Source organism: Rhipicephalus sanguineus, chromosome 9 (genome assembly GCF_013339695.2).
Source record: "Rhipicephalus sanguineus isolate Rsan-2018 chromosome 9, BIME_Rsan_1.4, whole genome shotgun sequence".
Lineage (NCBI taxonomy): Eukaryota > Metazoa > Arthropoda > Arachnida > Ixodida > Ixodidae > Rhipicephalus > Rhipicephalus sanguineus.
The window spans coordinates 26,287,472-26,313,857 of record NC_051184.2 but is presented as its reverse complement, the minus strand read 5'-3'; the positions used below and the strand labels follow the sequence as shown (position 1 = coordinate 26,313,857).

The following is a 26,386-nucleotide window of genomic DNA, read 5'->3' as shown; positions in this document are numbered from 1 at the left end:
TGCCAGCCTGGCAAGCTTGGCATATCTCTGCTGCTTGTTTTTTCCAGAAGACTAAAACTTCAGATGGACAGGACGGCGATTCCAGAGAGAGATAATCGGAGAGCTCATCTTTTGTAACTGCTACATTCTCACCATTGTCGCTCCACTCGCTGAACAACTGCAATGGAAAGGAAAAGCGGAAAAGGCGCTGTATGCGTGCTGGAAAACAATTCCCGCTCATTATCTATGTTTCGGGCTTGAGTCGGGCTTTGCGCCGGGCCCGAGCCCGGCCCGATAAAATTCCAAGCAGCCCGAGCCCGGCCCGGGCCCGAGGTGAAAATACGTCGGCCCGCCCGAGCCCGGCCCGCGGGCCGGGTCGGGCTCGGGCTTTCGGGCTACGCGGAGCCCGTGCACACCTCTAGTCATCGGTTCGATTCCCACACCACCTCACTGAGGGTTGAATGTCAAAACATTCTTGTATCAAGCAACGGAAGTGCGGTTAAAGGTCCCAAGGCGATAGAAATCAAATCCAATGTCCTAGACCCCCCCCCCCCCTCCATTATGACGTGCTTCGTAGTGCCTCGTAATCACATCGCAGTAACGCAGCATATGACCCAAAATTTAAATAATCTGACCTTTCCTTTACGAGAACACGAAATGGCACGGCCAAGTGCAACCGAAATGTGTTATTTTCAGATAACTGTGCTTTCCGGAGCCTTAGACCCAGTTTCGAGTCGGTCGCCGTGCAGGAATGTCAACACAAGTGATGTTTCAGACGCGTCTCGACTGAAAAGAGCTTCACTTTCTATGGTTTGCTCTACCTCTTTTTTTTTTTTTTTTTTTCGGCGCTTCTGGGATGCTCACGGTAGCCCCACTGATATGCATACGCGGTCGTTGCAAGCCACTTTAATGTTATGCACTAACAAGACGCACTTTTTCTTCGTCTCTTGTTTCGTACAGAAGGGCGAGGGTTTTGTGTCAATCCGCAGTTGGGAAGCTTGTATATATATGGACGGATGGCAAACCGGGACGACGACGACGCTGCAAGTTTCGCTCGAGGTACACAAGAACCACGGGCGGATGTATGACAGCGTTTGGAGAGTCGCTCGGGAGGAGGGGACAGGATTCCAGGTTGAGACCAAGTGGGAGAGGAGAAGGCCTGGCCCTCCTCTCTTTTCGAAGGGTGAGAAGGTCTCGTTTACTGCGGCGAAGGAGAGGACTGCCGGCCCCTGGCAAATCGAGGCCAGCCTCAGGAGGGTGTCCCCTCCACCGCTTCATTGCCGACTATAGCGGCCCAATGGACTCTGCTACTCCCTGCGCCGTGCTTCCCAGCAGGCTCACCTGCGACGGACGATGAGGTGAGCGGAGGGTGAGAGTTGGCTGAGTTTGAAAAATTGGCGCCCAACCGAACGGCACACGACGTTGCCTGTCTGCCGTCGCCGCTGACGAGCAACTCTTCACCCCTGAAACTCTACAGTGTTGTCCGTCGCTGCTGGAAGCTCTCAACATTGCCCAGACGTTCGGACGTGAGCTCCCTGTGAGCAACTTGGAGCTGACGCGTCAGCAGAGGTGCTCCCATACGTCCAATGACAATTTGACAGTGCCTCCGAGAACGATGGACAGTTGCACGAGGAATCGGCGGCGCGTGTAAATAAGGTGAGGGGTCTTGCTTGACTTCACTGTTAAGAGATGTCGTTCGCTTTCGCTCCCGATCGCTCTTATCTCTGCACAATCAGTCGCGGTACACTTACTTTCACTGATATGCAACGTTACGCTTCCTGAAGCTGCATTGCCTTCATGAATCTTCATGTATGTTTTCTGGCTGCCAACTGAGTTGGGTGTCTTTATAACCTCCGCTTTGGAGCTGACACTGTTTCCTGATAAAAAGGTTTGGCGTCCATGCCTCACAACAGAGCTGTATTTCGCGTATTTTCACTTTCCACAAATGCGTCCGTGCTAGGTAGCGCATGTTTGGTTAACGGTGTGGTATAGTTCACCACCGATGGGCATTATTTTTTTTTATGTACATGGGTATTTCTCTTTCTTCACAGCTGCTATGGGACTAGTGGTAACTTTAAGTATTAACTATAAGGTCAGAGTGAGTTCGGTAAGCTTAAACGTAAATATTTACTACCTGGTGCTAGTCAGATTGCGTGTCACCGCAGAAGTGTTGTTATAACGACGAAAAAAGAAAGCTTGCGGATACATTGCAATTGTTCTTTGAAACAGCTCGAAAAGACGACCAAATTATACTAGCTTATTCCAGATTCAACCTTTATCATTTTACTCAATGAAAAAGTGGCGGGTAGGTTTAATAGTATACTGAAGTGAGATAGACTTCAGGCCTAAGAGTTTCGAAGAACTGAGTGAGAGCAAAATGTGGAAAGGTTTTCCCGGCTCACCAGGTAGTGCTTCCCAGCATAAACAGAGAGGTGAAATGTGCGTGAAACTTCACACAACCTCTACATCTAAAGTAAACCTGAGTATAGTGTAGTTAAAAATGTGCCTAAGTGAACTTTTTTTAACTTGCAGCCCGAGTTTTTGAGACGCCAGCACGAAAAGCCAGTCTCCATTAAGAGCTTTGCATGAAGCTCAAGTAAAAGTGGTTTTATCATACACTTTACTCGAACTGTGCAAGTTCGCTCTACGCCTTCGTTTTCATCAACGACATTCACTTTAGCCAACGTAGCAATACAAAGTCTATAACTGGCAGCAGACGAGGGTTTTAAAGAATGACGCCAGCAATATTTTTCCCCTGCAGTTCATGCGATTGGAACGTGTTACGGATTTCTGTGGAACAATTATAGTAATAATAATTCTTGTTGTTGTTTAGGCCCAGTCAATTGTTGGGCTTAAACACCAACGATATGATTATGATAAACGCCGTAGGAGAGGTCTCCGGTAATTTCTGCCACCTGGGGGTTCTTTAGCGTGCGCTTAAATCTAAGCGCACGAGCCTCAAGCATTTTGCCGCCGTCGAAATGGGGCCGCCGCGGTGCAACAGTTAAAAGTACAGTAGGTACGGATCCATCCAGTGCAAGCGAGCTTGCATCGTGAACAGAATGCTGGCTATAACACCAAGTGCGTTTCTTTAGGGGCCCCTAAACCACTTTGACTTGAAAGACGAGAGAGTGGTTACTTTGTCTCCTTCGCTACTCTTCCTACAGGCGCTATCTCTTTCTCCCCGCTTATTTCTTCATAAAACACGCGGACCATGTCAACACTAAGCGTTGAGCCTATCAGGATTTCGCGCTTCGCGGCTACACGCTATATCTCCTCTCGCGTAGTCGAAAACGCACAAAACGAAGTGAAATCAGTTGATCGCGCACTATAATCATGCGAGACAAGGCAGAAAAGGCGTGCGACTGCATTGCAAAGCAGGGTAGGAGACAATTCACAACTGATAGCCCTCGTATATGGACCAATAGAGAGCTTATTTCATCATGACGTCATGCGAACAGACTGGTGGCGTCACGAATCGTGCCGTAAGGACGGGAAACACCAGGAGAGAATAAGACTCTCGTTGTTTGTATTTTCAGAGGTTGTTCTGGGGCTTTAATCTGGCCTTGTATGTTCTTTTTTTTTCTTTCATCACTCGTTCTGGAAGGATTAGTGAAACTCGGCGTCTCTCGACTTGGCTGCAGAGCAAGCATGGCTTCGCCTCGCGCTCGAGCCTTGACAAGACAGGCGCTGGCTCAAACTTTGCAAACGCTGTTCCTCACAACTCTTTGTTGGAAAGGTGTGTCGCCATCCTCGCAGCCATGGGTGAGTGATCAACATGTCAATCACTACTGAAGTTGTGGCCCCTCTGTGGTTCTTGGTGTTTCATCGTTACTGTTGCCCTTAATTCATCGGTATACAGTGTATGTACGAACGTAAGTTACGTTCAATATGTGATGACATGGATTCCTTAACTATGTTTCAACCACCGTGGACCTATTTATTTTGCTGAATATCTATGTACGATTGTCAAAAACAAATCATTTGTGTTTCGAGATATCTGCATGCGTTTTCTCAATGTTGCATGTACTGTCAGTGTAACTTAGGTTGTAAATTTCGAATGAAACTTTCACGATGTCGCATCATCGTGAAAGTAACGCTATTAGACGGAGTCCACGTGGCGGTTCGATTCTTGATTCGTGCTATCAGCGCATTATAAACTTCACACCAGCTGAATAACTGCTGATGGCTGCGTCTTCAGTATGTGTTCCCGGTATCGTGATTCAAGAACATTACCTTAGTTTGGTAGGCCGTCGTCGACATACCAAACAACTACGTAAGTCGATACGAAAATTTCTAGAATTGTGAAACGAACTTCGAAGTCACTTGCTTTCATTAGCACGTGCTATTGGCACATTGCCTTTTTTTGTTGTTGTTGTTTTTGTTCAATGCCCTGTGCTGCAGACATTAAAAAAACTTGGAGCGCCATGACCACCAGTTACGCCAATGAAGCCTCAACGCACTACTCTGACTTTACATTCCTCCATCGCGTTATCTGCTTCTTTCGTCAGCGTGTGGAGAAATTCTTCGCACAGAGCTGTTTTTCTCAGTGAAGAAACAGAGGTGAAAGCTTCCGGCCTGCTTATAACCACCGACATTCCCGCCATACCACGTGGTCTTCTCGACGGAATGTGGCTGGGCCACGAAGTATATTACGCGGTCATAAAAACTGGAACATTCCCAATGGTCACGACTTTGACAGCGGCAAACTCAAAGCAAGCACACGAACGATGCGGGTATTCTGCATCCCTGGTCTATATATATTTTTTCGTCATTTTTGATCACTTAGACGTCGCGAGTGAAAGCGTTTCGCCCTTTCCACCCTTCCCCTCTCTCGCCATTTGCGTTCTTTTTTTGTTGTTTTTTTTTTAATGGAAGAGAAAAAAAAAAGAAAGAAAACGGAATCGAGTCAGTAACGCGTTCCGACCCGCACATTTTCAAAAACCTGCACGCCTCTCTCATCACCGAATGCCACCGTCTGGTCCGAGGCAAGCATTAAGAAAAAATAAATGGGGGCCACCAACAGCACGTCGGGACGACACGAAGAGGCGGATCGTTGAACTTGCCGGCGACGCTATCGGGAGCCATCGACATCGGTGTTCTTTCACCTCCGACGAAGGTCGGGCGACGACGTGTTTTGCTTTCACTCGAAGGTCGTGTTTGCCTTTTCGCGCCGCGTGCTAGCTACTTCGAGGGATGAAGCCCCCCCCCCCCCCTCGCCGGATGACTTTTCTTGCGTCTACGTTCCTCTTTTTCGTTGTTTTCTTGACTCGCACGTACGCGTTCGTTTCGTTAGGCAAGCCCGCGATCTGGTTTCTCGAGGAAGTGAAGTGACTGAGAAAGTGTGGGAGAGACGTGAGTGACGGAGGAGGGAGCTTTGTCGTGGCGGGCTGAGCGTTGCCAGATCGAACGATGCGATATGAGGGAATACCTGGGTGGGGTATAGAGTGACGGGCAGCTTCGCTGCCGCTTCCGCGATGACTCCACAGAAAAGTGCATTAGTTGCACCCAGGAAACGTTCCTTGCGAGTTAAGAAGCATCGAATGTATACCCCCTCTGCGACAAGACGTCCTCATTTGCAGACGCGACTTGCTTTTGCACTTTCTGTGCACTATTGGCGAGGAATAAAACCACAAACATCGAGTTAATGGTAAAGTAGGCATTCTCATTTGGTAAAGTTCATTTATATCACTTCTAGTCGAAATATATTCCTATACATACGATCGCTTTTGTGAGGACGGTACCGTGTTTAACGAGATGTTGGACATAGGGCGTTTTTCTGCAGGAATTTCAAAATATCTTTTTTTGCCTTTTTTTCTGATTGCTCCCTGCCCGCAGATAAGTTATCGCGTGTAATTTGAGTGGGTCGTTCAACTCGGTTTATGAGTAAATATATAGCATGACTGACTGCGTGTAATTAAATCGTTATTTGTTGTAATTGCAATTAATTGTTGCGAAATACACCGTAATTTATTCTAACACTTCCACTTGGTCTGCTTCAACTTGGTCTGCAATACCTTTCCATCAAGTTACGTAAATTTCACGCATTTATAGACAGTTGGTCACAATGCGTGTTGCAGAGGGATGCGCATACCCGCGAACCCAATCTAAGACAGACACGTTGCAACCGCCTTGCGCGGCTTTTCGCTTCCGGAGAAATGCAACGCGACTGAGCGACGAAGACCGGAGACATAGGTAGACACAGACGGGCGTCTATCCGCGTTTCCCGTCTTCGTCCAAGTCGCGCTGCGTTCGTCCGAGTATGAACCAACTCGCCCAAGTCGCGGTATTTTTGAAGAGAGAGAGAGAGAGAGAGGCAACTTTTATTGAAACGGCAAGTGTCCGAGGAGTGTATCTCCCCTTCCTTAGATGGCAGCTAGGAGTCCTTGAGCCCTAGCGGCATCTTCGGCTTGCCTGATGACCTGTAGTTGGTCCTCGATGCTTGAGCTTAGCAGCGAGGTCTCCCACTGCTCCGTATTCATACACGTGTTGTTTGGCCCCTTCACGATGTTGGGGCAAGCCCCGATAATGTGTTTGAGGTCCGCCCGCTGACTGCAGTGTTTAAATCTGTCTGAGTAGAGGTCCGGGTAACAATCATTACAGGCGATTGGGTTTGGGAACGTGTTTGTTTTTAATAGGCGCCACGCTGTCGCCTGCTGCATATTTAATTACCAAGCACTACAGATTAGGGAGGCAGCATTACCCACCACCGCACTCCTCATTAAGTTATTTTTGGAACAGTTTTCATTTCCGCCGTGACTGAAAGCGTGGCAAGCACTGTTAGTGTATGGCGTGTGAAACCGTATGCTTATGCACTCGAATGGAGTCGTACGAGCACAAACACTATCCATTTCCCAAGCCCTTTGCGACACGCATTATGATCGGCTTTCTATAAATTCGTGAAATTTACATAACTTGATGCCAAGGTTCAGGTATTTTGAACTTCCTGCCGAAACGCCCCACGTCAAACGTCTCGTTAAACACGGTACTGCCTTCACCAAAGTGATCGCGTGTAGCAAAATATTTCGCTCAGAAGTTGTGTACAGAACGTTGAGGTACCAAGAACGCTTAATTTACCATTAGCTCAGTGTCTGTGGTCTCTTGCTTGCCAGAGGTCCACAGACACGGCAAAACTAATGCCGCGTCTCCAAATGAGGACGCCGCGTCGCAAAAGGCTAACGACGGGATGCGAAAGGCAGGCAGAAGAAACAGATCGCGGATGTCGTCAGATCCTTACATTCGAGCGGTGCAGGAACCGTCCCCGACTCGAAAGTCCGCGCGCACCACTTCTTCGTTTATAAACACAAACATCGGAAAAGTTGAAAGGCTCTCGTCACCTCTTCCGTGCCGCGCGCGCCGGGCGACTCGTTTTCTCGTCCGTGCCCGTTGGAGCGATGTCAGCGACCCGAGAAAGCAAAGGCCCTCCCGAAGAGGCGATGACAGAGGCACCTCCGCAAGGCGTACACTGCTGGCCGCAGAGAGTAAGGTCTCTAATGAGATTCGTCGTCTCCACCCATCATCTTGGGTGCGTGCCGTCGACCGCGACACGGGGCTCCTCCGACGCGCTCCCCCGTCGATGCGCCGAGAAGGTACACGGATGCCGTCCCGGCTAAATTGATCGAGTGTTCGTGAAGCCGTGACGGGATCCCGCTGCTGTTCGTTGACGGACGAAAGTGTTTGCGTGACCAACTCGCTTCCGACAGCGCAGCGCTCTGGTTTTATTTATTGATATTTTTTTCTTTTCCTCCGAAGGACTCCTTGTTCCTGCTTTCCCGGTAATTAATAAACAAGTACCACACGCTCAGAAAAAAAAATGAGTCCTTTGACTCTTTTTCTTTTAGTCCCGACTTGACACGTACATGACTCTCTTTGAACACATGCGACTCACGTCTCACCAAAAGAGAGTTAACGGGTCTCTTTAAAGAGTCATATATGTGGAAAGATTCAAAGGACTCTTTTTTTTTTCTTATAATGCGCCTGCGCAGCATTTACCGTTGTCAAATTCAAGATGGGACTGGTTTAATCCTTACAGTCATATGAAATTGTTCAACGAGTATCTGTTATTTCTTCGCTGACAGGCTCAAAAATGCGCATGGCCTCTGTACGTCCTTAACAAACACGAATGTTTTTTTCTGAACAATATATCATCCACGTCAGACTGTGAAACATGTTGTAATAACCTGAACACGCTCTCTTGTTAACATTGTATACTGACGCTCCATGTTACTCTGCTTCTAACCCTTGTAATTAGAAACTCGTTACCCCTGTGTGTGACGTCATTTTCTTCTACTCTGTTTAATATGTTATCCCCTTGTTCAATGTCATCAGTGTGCCTGTGAAGCGTTCTGAATATATAAATAAGTAACAATTAAATGTACACGTTTCGCTTTCGAGTCGATGACAGTGTTCGGCAGCTCCATTGAAATGTGGCACTGTTCACGCGACCTAGCAGCCCCAGTCAAATAATCTAATGACTGTTAACATAAACAATGCTCAAGAAAGGTTTACTCGAGCACTGCTTTTTACTGTCGTGACTTTGTGAATCTGCGAATGAGCGAATCCGCCATCGGCTTGATTTCTGTTTGCGGCTGTTAGAGCGTAATATTACAGCTCCTGTAACACCGGAATCCAACCATCCCGTTCGCATACCCTAGTGAAGCGATATCACAAGGAGACGTCATGCTACAAGGCGCGATCATACTACAAGCAGCTGTTAATTACGGGTGATGTTACAGCAATATCCCGACACGTAGTTCATAAGCTCTGCTCTACGCGGCAAAATGGTTTGCTGTGTTGATGGATGCAAACTTGCACTTTCCGTATAAACTGCACACTTTGCAGGGGCCGGCTTTCTTGCACAACAAGAATTGCAATGGTATTATGGCTAATTAGTAGAATATATTATAATGATGTTAATTATAAACTCGTGTATTTCCTTGCTTTGGAGCCTTGTATTGCTTGTTAGAGAGGTTATCCAAGAAAACTTGTAGAACGCTTAGATGTGGTTCGCACTTGTCCAAACGTACACCATTGCGAAGAATTCATAAGAGTGAGGACAAGTGTAGTAGCGCGAATGTGTGACCCTTAAAAGGGTGTGAGATTTCGGGAGCCTTATGTCAAAGGGGGATTGATAGTCCGTTCTGAAGACAAAGAGTTCGCTTTTGGTGACGGCTCTTACATGTGAACCACCGGAACTCTTTCAGATACACAAGGAACTCGACCAGAAAGAGCTAGTCGACTTGTTTGATGTGCGCTCCCACGCAGAAGGTAACGTTTCATTCTCATAATTATTATGCATGGCATAAATTAGTGTTCTATCGAAGCTCTACCCACAGCTGTAGGGGATACTTAGAAACGTTCACATACCGAAGATTCTGTTGTAGATTTTTGTTAGACGTGCTCCGTTAAAACTTCTGTTCTCTAACGTAAGTTGTCACATCCCTCGGTTATTGTCTTTCAAGAACTTCTGCGAAACAACTATCGGATCCAGAGTATCTAATATACAAATGTCGAGAACATGACCACCAAAGAACGCATTTGCAGTGTAGCGTACCAGTTTTTTTCAATAAATAATCAACCGTAACGTAACTGGTATAATGAATGCGTTTGCTCAAAATCTCATCCCCATATTCACTTCGTGGTCCGTAAGTTCATCATTTGTTGCTGACAAGGAGCATTGAAGGCCAGTGCAGGCAGAACACGGGCGAGAAAATGAAACGACGACACAGGCGCTGTCTAACAACTGAATGTTTAGTAGAAAAATACCAGAGATATACATGGATAGGAAAGCGATTAACATCAAAGCCGCACACCCCCCGAAGATAACAAAAAAACACAGCAATATATAATGCGTATGAGATCAGAACTGTGCACGTACTCGGGCAATCGCGGACGCGTTTGAAATGACAAAGAAAAATACGCATGCGTGAGCATGCCCTTCTACTGATCTGATTGATGAGGAAGTGGCTTTCCTGTAACTTGCTCAGTTGTGATCTTCTACGCGTGATAATATTGCTGTGGTTTTCGGTCATCTTCAAGGGTGTGCGGCTTGGACGTTAATTTCATTCCTATCCACATATATATATATATATATATATATATATATATATATATATATATATATATATATATATATATATATATATATATATATATATATATATATATATATATATATATATATATATATATATATATATATATATATATCTTTGGTGTTTTTATAATGAACATCCAGTTCTTAGACAGCGCCTGTGTTTTCTTTTTCTCGTACGTGTTCTGTCACGAACATTCTCGCTGTGTTGAAGGGCTCTGTGAGTATCATTTTTTGAAAAGGAGCGCTTATTTTTACGTTCACGCTCGGCATGTGTATTGGAAAGTGTGGCTCATTAGTAGTTGCCGTGGTGAAACCGGAAGTGCGTACCTTAGTTACGATGTGGTTTTCTTCTGTACAGTACCAGAGTACCAAGTAGTGAAGGTTCGTCTCAAACGATACCTGGAACCATTGACAACGCGGACATCACAGTACCGCGCGAGGACTCAGCAGCCCGAGAAGTTGCTCTACTACGCTCAAATTTTGGGGCGAAACCTTGAGATGAACCTAAAGAAGAATCAGGCTCTCATAACCCGGAACCTAAGGGTAAGTATGTTTCTCTCCTGCTTGTTCGCCGTTATTCTAAACCGAAAAAATACTTGGCATTATAATGAAATCGTAAACGTATGGATGAGCAAGAGCATAGTTCCATGATGCTCCATCAGATTAAAATCCTTGTTTTTGTAACTACAAACTTCAACTTCATTTTGTATGGGCACACTTGCCGCAAACTACACTGGTAATACTTTTTTTTCTGCGCAGAATAATGGAGTAAATGCGGTAACTGAATGCCTTACTCTGGTGCATTCGGTTGGTTTCTGGTGTCTTTGATGAACCGATTCGTCTCGTCAAGCGCTTCTTTTCGTGCACAGTCGGCATGAAAAGTGAAGCTGCTTATATAGGAAGTAATTGTTGCAGTTATATGCAATCCATACCTGTTATTGCTTTGCATAAACTTTAAGAGAGTCGAGTTAATTGCGAAACTTATGATTTGACAAGTATTGTATTTACACGGTTCGACTCATGCTAATTACTCCCCTAAAGCTTGTCGCGCGGATATGTTACTCTGGTGTAAAGGACACCTTCTATTCCGATTTGCCGTTTTGGCAAGCTACAGAAAGATGCCCATCACGACTGAAAAATTTGATTTCGATCGGGATCCATCGCAATCAGAAGAGCTGCGTGTTACCATATATTGCATAACACGTTTCAGGGGGAAGTTTCCGGCTATATTCCTTCTTGTAGACTCCGCAGTAGAAAGCGCGTATTTCCTTTAGAGCTAAACACACTTCGCATGTGCGACCTTACAGGTGATACGCAAAGCGCGCGGGGGAAGGGAGGTCCCGTTGTCGCTGATGACGACCAACTGCCACTACCTGGGAGTCAACGGCAGCGTCGTAGCAGCGTTCAGCGAGTGCGACTTTGACGGCGGAATCGTGAGTACCACTTGCTTATAATGTACTTAAGTCCATAACGAAGTCCATAAATTCGGACAGCTACTCACTAGTCCCAAGACTGAGGAAGCGACGGAGCTGGCGGCATTGCCCCCCACCCCCCTTCTTTTTCCTCCTCCTTACCTTCCTCCTCAATCAAGGGGTCCCAGTATTCGATACACTACGCACCGAGCTTTTCAAAGATCCGTGCTTTTAACTTGGTACCGAAAACATCACTCCTGTTGAAAGTGAGAGAGAGAGAGAGTGAGAAAGAGAGAACGGAAAAACAGGGGAGCTAACCTGAGGAAATCCCCGGTTTAATACCCTGGACTTGGTAAGAGGAAAGGGGGGTGTAAAGGAACTGTCGAACTTTATATGAAGAGAAAGGAGGCGATGTCGAGGCAGAAGTCGCAGGACAGGCACTACTCGGTGATTGTCCCTTCAAATTGCGTCAAGGTAAAAGTCCCGATAAGTTTTAGATCTTCGAGCTTTACGATCAATTCCTAAGCAGAACGCTTGCTTTTGTCTATTTGGTGCATGGGTTCAGCGTTCGTGCGAGATGCAAGCAACGCGTTACTTTCTTCTTGCAGTTAGGGCGTTCTTCATTGACGATCAGATCATAAGTTCGCCTTTATGTGAAATTCAGTAACGGCCATTGAATAAAATTTGGGCACGCTTTCAGTTGGTTTGTCATCTTTTAAAATGTTACGTATACTAAATCTTTTGAAACGCCAGCCTATCTGCGTTTCTCTCTTGTTTACCTGTTTGATTGCTTTTTAAAAGCCATATGGTCGGTTAGGCTTGGTGGACATGCGTTTCATTCCGTGGCTGAACCTATTTTACTAGTGTTTTACATCGCCTAAGCCTGACTCGCCGAGTGGTCGTAGCATCTCGTACTATCGCGACAGAAAAAAAAAAACGCGAACAGCGTAAAGCGGACCTTTCGGTTCACTCGAACTCCGACGTGCCTTGAATGTCGCTAGGCTAAACTGTGCTTTCAGCCGGTTATCGCACCGCGTGTTTGTTACCGAGTGTCATGCCTGACTGGAAGATGATAAGCACATGCTGTGTGATAGCGCCAGCCGGAGCAAGATTCTAGCACTATGGTGACGCCAGCTGAAAGCACGGATTCCCCAAGCAACAGAAAAGGCATGTCGGAGTTCGACTGGGCCCAAAGCCACGCTTTCCGCTGTTCGCGCTTCTTTTCATCGCGACAGTATCTTGTACATTTATTACATAGGCACAGCACTCTAGTCAAACACCTGCTAGCTGCTCTCTATGTCGATGTAAGCTATTGCACATATTGTCCCATTATGAATCGATGGTAGACTCGAATTTATTTTGTGTGCAGTCGGGTGTGATCCTGCTACCCGAAGAAGCACTGCAGGTTAAGCCTGTTCCTAGCAGGCTACGCCATCTGGTGCCCGATATGGGTAACAGAGAATCAGACCCGCCACGGCAAGCGCTGATCGAGACCGAAGACGTCCCGCACGTACTCTACGCTGCACCGCCTCCGCATCACAGGTCATCGAGAATTGTGGACAACCGCGTCTACACTGGTACGTTGACCACTGGCGAGCATACTTATCTTCTTAACAGCTGTGTAGTATAACAGAGCCTTGAAACGTTCGGCCGAAGTATGTCGTCTAATACCGCGATAAATAGGTCAGTTATTCGATCAGGTCTCAACTCCCGTTAATAACGGGACTGCGCTTAGCGCTGTTTCATATTTAGAGCTCAGGATAAAACAGCGCGACGAGGACAAGGGGACTAAGGGAACGAATACCACAAGAGAAGCACTGCATTCGTTCCGTTGGTGTCCTTGTTCTCATCGTGGTGTTTCAGCCGCCGCAGTGCATTTTAAGTGACGACACTCAATGACACTTCCCGCTGTGTAAATGTCCACGTAACCAAAAACAGTCCCACGTCAGAAATCAGCAGTAAACTAAAGGGTTGCAATGCACAGCTTTTCTCATATTTTCTTGGCTCTGTACAAACACATGACTTTTCCCCTGACAACCGTCTGTATTCTAAAATATATTGAGCGATGGTCGAGCGCACTTTCACAATGAGTATGTCCCGACTGTGTTGAAAGATTTCTATTAGACTTACTACAATGAACCTGCAGTGGAGTAAAATCCTGGTAGAACACGTTGAGCGAAAAATTCATTGCCACCGCTTGAGGAGCTATCATGTGGCCCGCGACACGGCAAGAGTCGACAGTCAAACGCTCACAACTGAGAACCGATACCGCTGGAAAACCCCTTATGCTTTGGAAGAACGTTCCTTGCGTAGCGCCACAGGATGCTAACTCGGCGCATCGCTGTATATCATCCTTCGCGAGTGGGAACAGGTGAAAGTGACCGAGAAACCAGCGCGTAAACAGGAGCAAGCGATACGTCACGAAACGGCGCTCACAAAAAACGCGACGATCGGCTTGCCCTAATTTACACGACCCTGTATACGACATCGCGAACATTTCCATCCGCACCGTAATCTACTTCCATATGGGTAAAACGTAGCAACACGCGGCGTTGACTCTATGGTGATGCGACCGCACGCACGATCTACAAATCATATCATGCACGCCTCTCAATGTGCCTGCCTACGTGCCTGTTACCCCTCAGTTCCTCCTCCTTGCCGCGTCATTACGCAAGGAGAACAAGTGCATCGATACATGTGTATCTAAACCACCGAACACACTCAAAAGCCCGTCGGCATTCCTGGAATCGTCATGCATCGACCGCGACAATCATAACTGGGCCGGTTGGTCGTGCGGTCGAATCCCCTTTTGCTATACTGCGGGCGAAACCTTCCTATGGCCCACGGACGCCCTTCCTCACGTCCTTCGACTCGTTGTTGCCTCACTGGGCTACCGTGCTATGCACGACCGACGAAAGATTACATCAGTACGGCGTTGCCCTCAGCCCCGCAGTACTACGACCTCCGTGACAAGGTGCCTTTCTCTCTCAGAATCGGTGGCGCGTGCCCAGCTACGTACGGGACTCACGCGTCGCTGCGCTTTGAGGTCTTCGAGGGACGCGGTGGTTACACGCTCTTTGCTCGCCGTGGGCGCGCAGATTCGCTGCTGCTCCCGGCATAATAAGCGCCACGTTGCTTTGGCGTGTATCGCACGTCGTTATGACCGCGTGTTTTCCTCTCCGGAGGACCCTGCGGAAGTTTTCTCCTTCGGTGCTTTTGTTTCGTTTTCTGCTGGTTTACTTTCTTGTCTTTTTTTTTTCTGTACCGCTCTAAGTGCCATCTCCTGCGCTAACAGTGTCATTACGACTTGTGATGCAATAAATGGCTTGCTAAGTGTGTCGGGAGAAATCGCCTGACGCTTCTCTGTGCATCCAGCTTAAGCGCCCCGACGTTTGGCTCGTTCGAAAGGTGACGAGAAGTCGTTGGAGATGGAATGTCGTTTGAGCCGACGTTTCGGCAAGGATACGCCTAGTCTTAGTCAGGTCGTTTCCTCTAGTAGTCACCCCCCCCCCCTTGTCGAAAATTTGGCTCCAGCGACATTCCTTGTTTAACGACTTGTCGTCCTCGCAATTCGAGCCTCCGTCTTCTCCTCGACTTCCGTCTTGTCTGGATTTCATTTCAAATATGCAGCTAGTCGCGTCTCTCCGTTTTATATCTATGGAAGCGACGTCACATTCAACCAGTCCCTTTAGCTCGCAAGTTAATGCCGAAGATACCAACCCGCTGCTCTTGAAGGATCGACAAAACTTGCACATACGTACGTTCAGTCATTTGTCAGGTGGAGCTTAGAGAACGCCATCTTATTTAACGGCGCGAAGATTTCAGGGGCGCCGCACCACCTAAGCGGAATTCCTGAGATGTGTGTATAAACATTTATTGAGTATGGCATCCAGTTCCAGTGGGTGGGCGCCTCAGTCAGTCCAGGACCCCACTGGCGCATTTCAGAGAGACCTTGCTTACGTTTCACTCAATGCCGTGGCGCTGCCTTCAAAGCAGACTTGCCAGTAATGGCATTACAGTCATAAAATTACAGTAATTAAATTACTATTTGCTGTAATAAGTAATGTAATGAAGTACGTTTGTAGAATGATAATTTAGAGATGTAATGAATTACTTCAAGCGGATAATTTCAAGAAAATTACTCATTACTTTCTTAATTACTTTTCACTAAAATACAGCATGTTCCCTCATGGCATAAAAAGTTGACCAAGAAAGAAAAAAAATACAACACAGACAATGTGAGGCCGCTTTCTTGATTCGTCAACTGGCGGTATCCCAAAAAGTCGAGTGTTTTATGTGTATAGGATTAAAGAAAGAAAGTCCTATTTCATTTATGCAAGAGCATTGTTGCAAGGACCACTGACCTTTTGAGGCTAGCATACTTCTGATGATGAGAAGAAATGTCAGGCGTACTCGTTACCCGAATGGATAAATCGCAAAAACGGACATATTGGCAATAATAAACCACTGGTCTCGTTTTGGCCTCTTTGGTCGTTGACACTTTTCTAGTATAATTATAGGCGCCCCTAAGTATAGACGTGCTGCCATGCGTGCCTGTCTGCTACGCCTGAGGCGTTCAAGTCCATCAGAACAAAGGCCTCGATGAATCAGCCGGACGCGCGTAGGACCCAAATATATACATATATGGCTGAGTGACCACGCTGCTCTAGCGTGGTCGCTCAGCCGTGCTCGAAGATGCGGTTGTTTTTGACGGACGTACGACGAACTATGGTCGCTTTCTGACTACTACGGAGCTAGAGATACTGACGCCCTTCGACTGCAGCGATGACGGACTGCCTGGAACGTTGGTGGCCAGCTGCCAGCCGGCCCGGGCCCAGCCTCTTCTTTGAAGCGTCGTATGAGAAGCCGGGCTTTGGCATTGGCCTTGACCGTGGGCTGTGTGAACCTTCTCTCGGCTCTGTAGCTTGTAGTTTTGTGCAGCCTTGTAATGGCCTACAATGTGCTGAAAATAATTGATGCATGAAGAGGTTACGGTCTGTACCAGTCATCATGGAGTCTGTCTATATCACTAAAAGGTACTGTATGTAACTTGGATGGTCGTCTTATCATATAACAATACGTCTTACAGATCGGAAACATAATATATATAACGATGGACAGGCGTACAAGTTTACCTGAAGACACATCCATGCGTTATGGCGCGATATGTACGTTGTACGATATGTAGCGTTGCCCTTGTCACTGTCATCGTGGTACGCCTTTGGCGTTGTTCGAAACAAACGCTTAACGAAACATGCCCCGAAAGTCGTGGGTTCGAACACGACCGTGGCGGTCGCATTTCGATGGAGGCGAAATGGTAGATGCCTCTGTACTTACATTTTGGGTGGACGTTAACGAACCCCAGGTGGTCGAAAATCTCCGGGGCCCTCCAGGCGTGCCTCGAGATCGTATCGTGGTTTTCACATGCAAAAAACTCTAAAATTATTAACTTTAAACAAAACATTTAGTAGGGGTTCACGTTGAAATGCATACGACGCGTTTTCGTTTACAAAGTCCGTCATGTTAACACTTTCTTACGTGGTTCACTAATATACAATACTGTTTAATTGCTAACTTTTTCTTTTCCAAACATGCCTCGTGTTGTATTCATATGTGAGAAAGCTGCTTACCGTGTTCCTTGGCTGATCAGAAGGCACATCGAGGTGTAAAATTATGGCTGCTGAAACTTTCGCAGCCACTTATACGACGTATTTCTAAATTTACGCTGGGTGAACAAAACAAATAACTGTAACCAATCACCTAAACTAAATGTTGGTCAATGGCTAGGCAACCTCGCCTCCAGCTTTCTGTATTGCACGAAACTGCGGAGGACCGCTGTGACACGCGCAATCGCACCGAATGACCTTGGGCGATCGCATTTCACGCTAGCCGTTTATCGCCACCGCAGCGGCAGCAGCCTGCCTGGCTGCCTTCACGTCTTGGCGTCGCGTCAACGGCTATTAAGCTGTCAACCTCGGCCTAGAGAACGCAGAGACGTGCGGAATGTCTCGCTGACTAATAGGGGGGGGGGGGACATACGGCACACTGCTTTCGCTTGCGGCCAAGCTACTCGAAGAAGGCACGTCAAGAGCGGCCGGAAAGGGCGCTCGACTCGCTCCGAGAAACCGGCCGACCGTGTCGATTCTGTGAATGCCACGCCGCTTATTGTCTTATTGTATAAGCATTGGGAGGTACACAGTCTAAAAATTTAAAGCCCGTGTTAAATCTACCGCGTCTCGCGCTTAGAACATTAGTCAGGAAAATTTCGTCCGTCACTTGTGGATTTCGATTTCTCTTAAAAAGAATCCAGACCTTTTTCGAGCACCAGAGCTCAAGATGTGAAATTCTGTTGTATGGCGCCAGTATTTCTTCTTGGGATTCTTGGAGACATAAAATCATGTTCCCTTAAAAGAATACGGGAAGATGACAGATGAGTCCTTGCTTGCTTCCTCTCGCTTTCTGTTCTTGTGGCAGAGAAGACGTTGCATCCGTGGCAAACCAGTGATCGGTTTCCCTGGCCTTCGAGACCCAAGACACCACGCTCTTCCAGGCCCACACTGCGAGTACGCCAGCCAAGCCAACGACCGACTGGATGGCCTCAGAGATACCCACATCCGGACAGGTGCGTGGACCAAACATTCACACACACACACACACACACACACACACACACACACACACACACACACACACACACACACACACACACACACACACACACACACACACACACACACACACACACACACACACACACACACACACACACACACACACACACACACACACACACACACACACACACACACACACACACACACGCACGCACGCACGCACGCGCACACACACAGATTGAAATCGATTGTGCTTACAGTGATCATTCAACATACGAACAATATGAAAGAAACAGAAAAACATGTTTTAAGCGAAGCTTTTACGAGTTACAGATTTCGGTGGCTGCGGCGGCATAGTTTGTGTGTATGCGCCGTCAGTTTCGAATCAGTGATGCTGTTGCTATCGTGGGCTTCTCGGCGATTAGTCATACATTGATCTGATCTTTCAGCGGGGTCGCTCGTCATTTCACGTTGCCACATTGCGTTGTTGCCTCGCAATGTGGCATTTTATTGTTTCGCGCATGACCGTCGTTGTTGCTGGTAGCAACAGAAGTCTTGCTCTGCTAAGCGCGTGGGTGAAGGGCCAATTTCCGGAATGGAAGAAGGAAAACGTTTGGAGGGAGAACAGCGCGATGCGATATAAATAAATAAATAAATAAATAAATAAATAAATAAATAAATAAATAAATAAATAAATAAATAAATAAATAAAAGCTGTTATGTCAGGCACGCACGCTCCAAGCTTCGCTTGCCCCCGTTTACTCATTTGGGCAAGGGCTCCTTTTTATTATCTTTTTATTATCTTTTTATTGCGTACCATCATTTCGTGGCATAAGGTATACGCCTAACTCTTCACCACCCTTTCTCGCCAGGCGAAATAAGGGCAGCAACCACACCCGAAGGCGCATTGCATCCAGCGGTTCCCGCAAGAACAGCTCCAGCGATGCTTCCAGCGTTAGAACGCGGCCTGCGGGCAAGCCTCAAGACGAGCGGCAAGCTACCGCGAGTACAAGAACAGAACGCCGACCCAAGTTCCTCGAGCTGGCGTTATTCGTCGACGAGAAGGCCTACCTGAGCTTTCTGCACTTTCTGGGCAGCGAACAGAGGCTCATGGATTTTGTCCTAGGATACCTGAACCAGGTATGATTCCCGCTTGCCTCCTGGTTAGCTCAGTAGAATAGTAGCAGTAGCAGTATAGTATAGAAAACTATTTTCGTTGGTTTTGCTTGTGAAGTCCCAGAGGGTGAAACCCTCAGTCCAGAGCACCATTTGCTGCTGGGATCCGGCTGGCTCGGCCAATCAGTCGTCGCTGGTCGCCAAGGACTGTGCTTGAAAGAGCGGTTCCCACTGGGAATTGAGTATTCTGGGTGGGCGAAGCGGTTTGGGGCACTCCCACATGGAATTGTACAAGCTTTGGTGCCTTCCACAGAAAGGACATCGGTCAGGATACTGTGTAAAGGGACCGTCCCGGATAGGTGTTGGTGCCTGGTTCGATCCCCGGTCCAGGTCGAACATTTCATCAGCTAGAAAGCTTTACTTTATAAGGAATATGTATGTCCAGTCGTCACTTTTTTTTGTCCATGTCCTTTTTTGTGCGCCACAAGTTTCACCAAATATGTATGTATCTCCTTGTATCTTTGTGCGACGAGCGAGTAGATGGCGATTTTTTCCTTTCATAACCCTTCCTTCACCCTTCGGAATTCCGAAGAATTTATGCGCTATGATTCCTGCACAGCGATGCCAGCAGGTACATTCGCAAACGATGTCATTTAGTGGAGGAGGGTTTTTTTTTAATGTGTTCGCACAATCAGAGGCAAAATGGGCAACAAATTTCGCGGACAACTCATTGGATTGCGCTTGAATGAAGGAATTGTCGCCTTCTTTATTACCTCGAATGTATTGGCAGCGGCATGGTATTTCTCGTTTTATTTGCGATAGCAATTATATGTACAGCCTCGGCTGATTTTTGCCGTCGCCGTCGCCGCCGCATGCTGCGTATATGTATAAGTATGCATATATATACATCAATATCCCAAAGAAAAATAAATCAGAAAAAATGCTTCCGAAGCGCGGAATCGAACCAGCGACCTCGCACTTCGCAGCGCGGTGCGCTAAGCACTACTCCACAAAACGTGGATCCCTCACGTAGCTAACGGCGAGCGTTATATACACACCCTTTACCGTTTGCAGTCCTCCGAGACGCAGGCGTTTATAAGCGTTTTTTCATTACCAGCGAGATGGCGCGGGAGCGCGACGGGCGGCGTCGGCCAGCTCTCTCGCTTCTTCGAATATTTGCGCAGGGAGAACCTTGCCCTTGCCCTTCCGCTGTCTGCTCGCGCGGGCGTTCGAACAAGCTACCGCAGTGTTCATGATTCCCAGCAGATGGAGCTACGTGGTAGCTCTCACCGCGCGTCGCGTGCGTGTAGCTAAAAGCGTTTCGGATGTCGTGCACGTAACGTACGTGTACTTTTCACGTTTGCGTACGTGAAGTCCCTACGTACGTGAAATTAAAACTGTCTAGTAGCTGCCGGGTAGTGATGGACGCGCGGTAGTTGCAGCGCGTCCATCACGCACCGCTTTTCTTGCTATCGCATTCATTGCTTCGCCCTTGTGGCGAAACTGTCTTTTTTTTAACTAGTCTTTTTTTTCTTTCTTCTTTTGTTATGTTTGCTGTTTTACTTTTGTTGACTTCTACTGTTTCTCTTAATTTACGTTTCCGTCGAAAATCGTAAATTGCAGATCACCGTAATGCGTTAGAGAGTGTGAATGGAAGCGAGCTTGTCGTCCAAAAGTATCCGAGTTTGTGTAAACGAACCGGTTGTTTGTGTAAACGAACCGGTTGTATGAGCTGCCACTCTTTGAGGTTCCGTGCCCCACTTGTTTCTGAAATTTTTCTCCGCGCAGGTTCAGGCCATCTACGTGCAGCCATCCCTAAGAGAGAAGATTTACGTATCGCTCGTTCACCTCGAACTGCAAGAAACGCAGCCGGTGAGTTGGCGTGTCCAGCTACATCTTCCTGCAGCTGCGACCGTAATGTATTCTGTACTGTAGTGAATAAGACTGAGTGATCTTCAAGAACAACTCAAAAGCAGCATTCCTTGCCTTTCCATTCAGAAGAGACAGGTTTGAGTGACAAACTCTTTGCTTTCGCCTTTCACTTTCTCGTATGACATTCTAGTCATATATCCGTGTGTCAGAGGAGTGCCTCTTACTCGAAACTTGAGGAAGAAGTGTGCGAATATGATCGGTGAAAAAACGAACCCTGGTAAACATTTCAGTATATCATACACCAAAAAATTAATGAAAGAAAATGTTGGCTTACCAGCTTTTATTTCATTTTGACATACAAACAGAAAACTAATCTGTTGCAGCGAGAGCCGGACCGTAGGCCACGTCCAACATGCGCACAGGCTGCTGCTTTCGATTGAGAACCTTCACGAAGGCTTTCCGGCTAAGCTTAGGAGCGTCTTTGCGGGGCACCCCCGTTGTAACACAGTCGCAGTAGGAAGTGACAGCACCTAATGGTTCCCTTTTCGTTGTATTAGATGTGTACCACGAGGCTTGTGTTGTGTGTGAATTGAAGCGGTGTCGCGTGGAACCTCTCATGACATGGTCGTAAAACTGCCACTACCATTTCATGTGATTTTGTTTCCATCACTTCGTTCCCTTTGATTTGTGCGAAGACCAAAAGTGCGCGCTGGTGAATGCGTCTTCTTCAGGCTGATTTGCCGCACTACAACGGCAACCGGGACAAGCTGCTGTCTTCTTTCTGCAAGTACCAGTCACACAGGAACCTTGCAGATGATTCCCGCTGGGATGCTGCCCTCTACCTGTCAGGGTAACCATTTCTTTTTATCTAATCTAAAGCTGCAGATTTTTTGACAATGATAACGATTGTAGGCCTGTGCATATGGTGAGCCGTTCAAGATCAGTACGATAAAACATGACGCATCAACCACAACCCATAATCAGCAATCGTCCATACATCCCAGGGTCGTTACGTCTCTTTTTTTTTTTTAGGAACGTTTTCCTCAAACGCAACTGATTTCTTTTTCCGACACTTTCCTTGATTTTAAGAATTGCGTTTTCAGTTTTCCCGGAAAGGTTTATGTCTTTGCGTTTGTGTGATCTGGTACATTTCGTATATGCATACACCTTCGGTTGGCCTAACTTTTCGCGCAATTCCCAATAAACTCTAGCTTTCGGTGATCACAACTTTTTCGTTCCTCGTTCCAGGTTGAATTTTTTCGCCATCGAAGAAGGCCGAAGAAATGTGGTGACGATGGGTGCGTAACATAAATCATTCTAACGATGAAACGTGAAGCAAGATTCTGTTTTTCATGATGCTGTTGGTACAGTGAACAGAAAAAAACAGAAAATGTGAAAAAAAAGAGTACCTATGTATCGGTTATTTATGAATCAAGAAGCGCGAAATCTTTTTCGGTAGCATCAGAACTCGCATACAAGACCGCCAAGTACTGTAACCTAAACTGTCTTCCATAAATATCAACGCTGCGCAGTGTGCAAATTCAAGCACAGATAGACTCGGTCATTTTAAACCTATAGCCTTCATGTCTACGAACATGCTCCCATAAAGCAAAAATGAGGATGGTGGCGGAGATGGTGAAGATCTTGTCGAAGGTTTTAGCTAGCCATTGTGAAAATTACTCCACAGTACTTTCATATGGAGCCGTTGATAAATAAAGTTATAAGAATAATGTTTGCGTGTATTTGAAATGTGAACAGAATGAATAGCCACTACTTGTTTGTTACCGCCTTATAGTAAACGTTAACCGTTCCGACCGAAAGTAGAAGCACCGGTAACCGTAGCAACGCACTGGACTGCTGCACGAAATAGGGTTCGTAGTTCTACCGCGCCTATATATTGCAGAAAGCATTTACTCACTAATTAAGATCGCAGGAGGCTCTTTAAGGGGGCGTCATGGCTACCGCGTAGAGCCCGGTGGAACAATGGTTACGGTCCTCGGCTGCTGACCCGAATGTCGCGGGTTCGATCCCAGCCGCGGCGGTCGTATTTCGGTGGAGGCGAAAGGCTAGAGGTCTGTGCGATGACAGTACACGTTAAAGAACACCAGAGGGTCGAAATTTTCAAAGACCTCCACCCCGGTGTACCTCGTAATCATATCGTGGTTCTGGCACGTAATACTCCACATGTTATTATTATTATTATTATTATTATTATTATTATTATTATTATTATTATTATTATTATTATTATTATTATTATTATTATTATACCGCGATAGATCCACGCTGTCTTACCCAGCAAGTCCTTTAGAAATAGAAGTGTTCGAAAAGCACGGTTACGGAAACAGCCGAGCAAGGGCCACCGTGATAGCTAACCAGGTTGAACTCGTACAAGCTAATCAAAGTATATGTACTTGGAAGATATTGATGCCGAAACTTAAATGACTTGAACCCCTTTGGCCTCCACAATAAACACCTGTATTTTTTTTCTTCTGTTAGGACTGGCTCCAGTGGGTGGCGTGTGCCACAGGGACCATAACTGCGTCATCACCGAGATCGGCACGACGAGCGATGCGGGAAAGCCGTACGCCTCGGCCGGCTGGACGTCGGCGTACGTCGCGGCGCACGAAATTGGACACAAGTGAGTGCAGATGCGCGTGGCCGAGCGTTTGTGATCGTTCTACGTGGACGTGATTAGGACTTGAGCCCTATGAAACAATGTAGCGATCTAACAACCAATCGGCAAAACCTCACAGGGTCCCTTTGCATTCGCCTAAGACGACTCGAAGGCAAAAACCATGCATCTTATTTTCTTCTCAGTCGATGTATTGATCCTCCCCCACCCCCCCTCCGCAAGCTTTCTGCACCTAACGGGGCCATGCACTGCCTCCAGGATCGGAGGCATTTAAAGCTTTCTGTACCTCACCTGGTTTTGCACAGCCTCCGTGATCGGCGAACCTTTGACCAAGCGACGATGCCGCTCGATGACGTCATTATGTGCCGTAACGTTATGTGACGCCACAATTTTTGATTGCACGATGACGTCATATACATCCGCGGAAAACATGACGCGCATCATCACGTGGTGATGATTTTTTGCATCACTCGTGTTGAGGCCGACGCCACCGACGGTGAATTCTCGTGTTTGATGATGACAGCCAATTTCGTGGCTGTGGTCACTGACCTTCGCGGTAAACTCCTCACAGCAGCATCTCTTCGAGATACCACGCCAGCCAGGGCAGAGCAGGCTGCTATAGCACTGGCCGCGGCGATTCCCATGCGCACGCGCATTTTCACCGATTCTCGGGCTGCTGCACGAGCGTTCATGACCGGGTCAATCTGTGAGCAGGCGGCCCATATTCTTACCAAAAGACCAAATTGCACAGAAATCGACGGCAACGTCACCTGGTTTCCTGCCCACATATGTCCAAGGATGTCCATATGTCCAAGGATGTCCACCCTGTTATCCCCAATGCCAATGAGCTTGGCCATGCCCGCGCACGCGAACTGTCCCACCGTGACGGAAAATCGGCATCTAATCTTGGGGATGGCGTCCGGCAGCTTGATTCTCTCCTCACCTTTAATGAGATCTGCAAACATTATCAAATGGCCAGGCGTAGCTTTCCGCTCCCGCACCCGCAACTCTCCAGGACCAAGTCAGTCACATTAAGAATGCTGCAAACGGGTACTTACCCGTCGCCTTTAGTGTACAGCAAATTTATTGACAGCATAAAGCCGCACTGCCCTCATTGCGACGAGAGACGATGCACGTTAGCCTACATGCTGTGGCAATGCACGGCGCTGCGCGATTGCGAGAATCTCAGCACAGAGGACGCCTGGAGGACGGCAATCACCAGCTCGGACCGGGAGGTCCAAATCCGGGCTGTCCAGAGGGCCCGCCATTCGGCGGAGGGGCTCGCTCTTCCTGTCCCCACGTGGGTGCGGCCCGCAGCCGACCCTCCCTCTTGAGAGGAATCGGCTCCTCAGGACAATTTATAAATAAAGTTCATTGACTGACTGATGAGGCATCTAATGTTGTCGCCTTAATAACGAACCAGTTGACAATGAACGCGTTTCGTGTACATTAGGCCTGATGTTCAAGGGTATGCGATGCGGGACGACGTAAGATACCAGACCGCTACAGCAGCGCGTCCTCGTTTTTTCAGCCGTACTACGCCGTTTATTTGTGCTAAACCTCAAGATATGCACGCAATAAATCATGTGTACCTCACGGTCCTGTGATTTGCGCTGATCTGCTATACCAACTGCGTTGGCTATTTGGTTCATGAACAAACTAACCCACCTAAGAACCCTTCCCTAGAGCACTGTTCTTGGCCGGCACCGACATGGCGTCCTTCATCTTATGCTAGCGTTCGTCAGCGCCTGGAACGGCTCTATGGCAGGTGCATCTCGCGGCCACCTAAACGCGCGCTTGACATCAAACTTTCGCAAAGCTGTAATTTTCCCGATGCCTACAATCCTCCACGTCGACTTTTAATGTTGTCCTAGAGATAGCTTTTAGGGCGAAAGCCTTATATGCCTCATCAAACGCTAAAATTGACCGCCAGAGCACCGCGGCGTCGGGGGCAACACGAGTGATGCAAAAAAAAAAAATCATCACCTGATGACGTCACAGATCGCCGAAATTCGCGGCGGCAATATGACGTCATGTGACGTGAAGTCACATGGTAACGTCCTCACGAGACATCGTCGCTTGGTCAAAGGTGGGCCGATGATGGAGGTAGTGCAAAACCGCGTTAGGTGCGGAAAGTTTTCGGTGGGCGGCGAGGGAAGATCACTACATCGACTGAGAAGAAACCAAAGGTGGATTTCGCCTTCGATTCGTCTTAGGTGAATTAAGGGACCTGTGATCTTTGTTTTACTACCAAGAAATTGAAAGAAGCCTCCATATGAGGTGTTCTACATTGAGATGTGAGATATGTTCACATTCCGCAAGCGCGGGTGTGTATTGCAGTCTTTAAGACACTCTCCTTCGGATAGAGGGGAGCAGGGTTCAAACCCAGCCCTGCCAAAAAAATTTATATTGAGACGAAAGCCTTAAATGCCTCATCAAACTCGAAAATTAAGCGTCGGCTTCGGCGTCTTCGAGATTTGGCGAGACCGACGTCGGCGTCAACACGAGTAATGCAAAAAGATCATCGTCTTGCGATGACGTCACAGGTCGCCAAAATTCGTGATGTCATCATGGCGTTACTGTGACGTCATATAATGTGCTGTCACATGATGACGTCTTCACATGTCACCGTCGTTTGGTCATAGGTGGGCCGATGCCGGAG

General features: G+C 47.3%; 1 protein-coding gene across 1 annotated transcript in view; it reads left to right on the top strand.

Moving 5' to 3' along the window:
- Window positions 1-960: 960 nt before the first annotated feature.
- Window positions 961-26,386, top strand: part of LOC119404813 (A disintegrin and metalloproteinase with thrombospondin motifs 16) — a 66,288-nt gene continuing 40,862 nt past the window's right edge. The window contains exons 1-12 of the mRNA XM_037671486.2: window positions 961-1,635; window positions 3,587-3,744; window positions 9,183-9,246; window positions 10,434-10,618; window positions 11,383-11,508; window positions 12,857-13,064; window positions 17,962-18,109; window positions 18,974-19,241; window positions 21,006-21,089; window positions 21,821-21,939; window positions 22,338-22,387; window positions 23,589-23,730. Of these exons, the coding sequence (XP_037527414.1) occupies window positions 3,631-3,744; window positions 9,183-9,246; window positions 10,434-10,618; window positions 11,383-11,508; window positions 12,857-13,064; window positions 17,962-18,109; window positions 18,974-19,241; window positions 21,006-21,089; window positions 21,821-21,939; window positions 22,338-22,387; window positions 23,589-23,730 (1,508 nt within the window). The 5' untranslated portion in view covers window positions 961-1,635; window positions 3,587-3,630. The remainder of the gene's footprint in view (window positions 1,636-3,586; window positions 3,745-9,182; window positions 9,247-10,433; window positions 10,619-11,382; window positions 11,509-12,856; window positions 13,065-17,961; window positions 18,110-18,973; window positions 19,242-21,005; window positions 21,090-21,820; window positions 21,940-22,337; window positions 22,388-23,588; window positions 23,731-26,386) is intronic.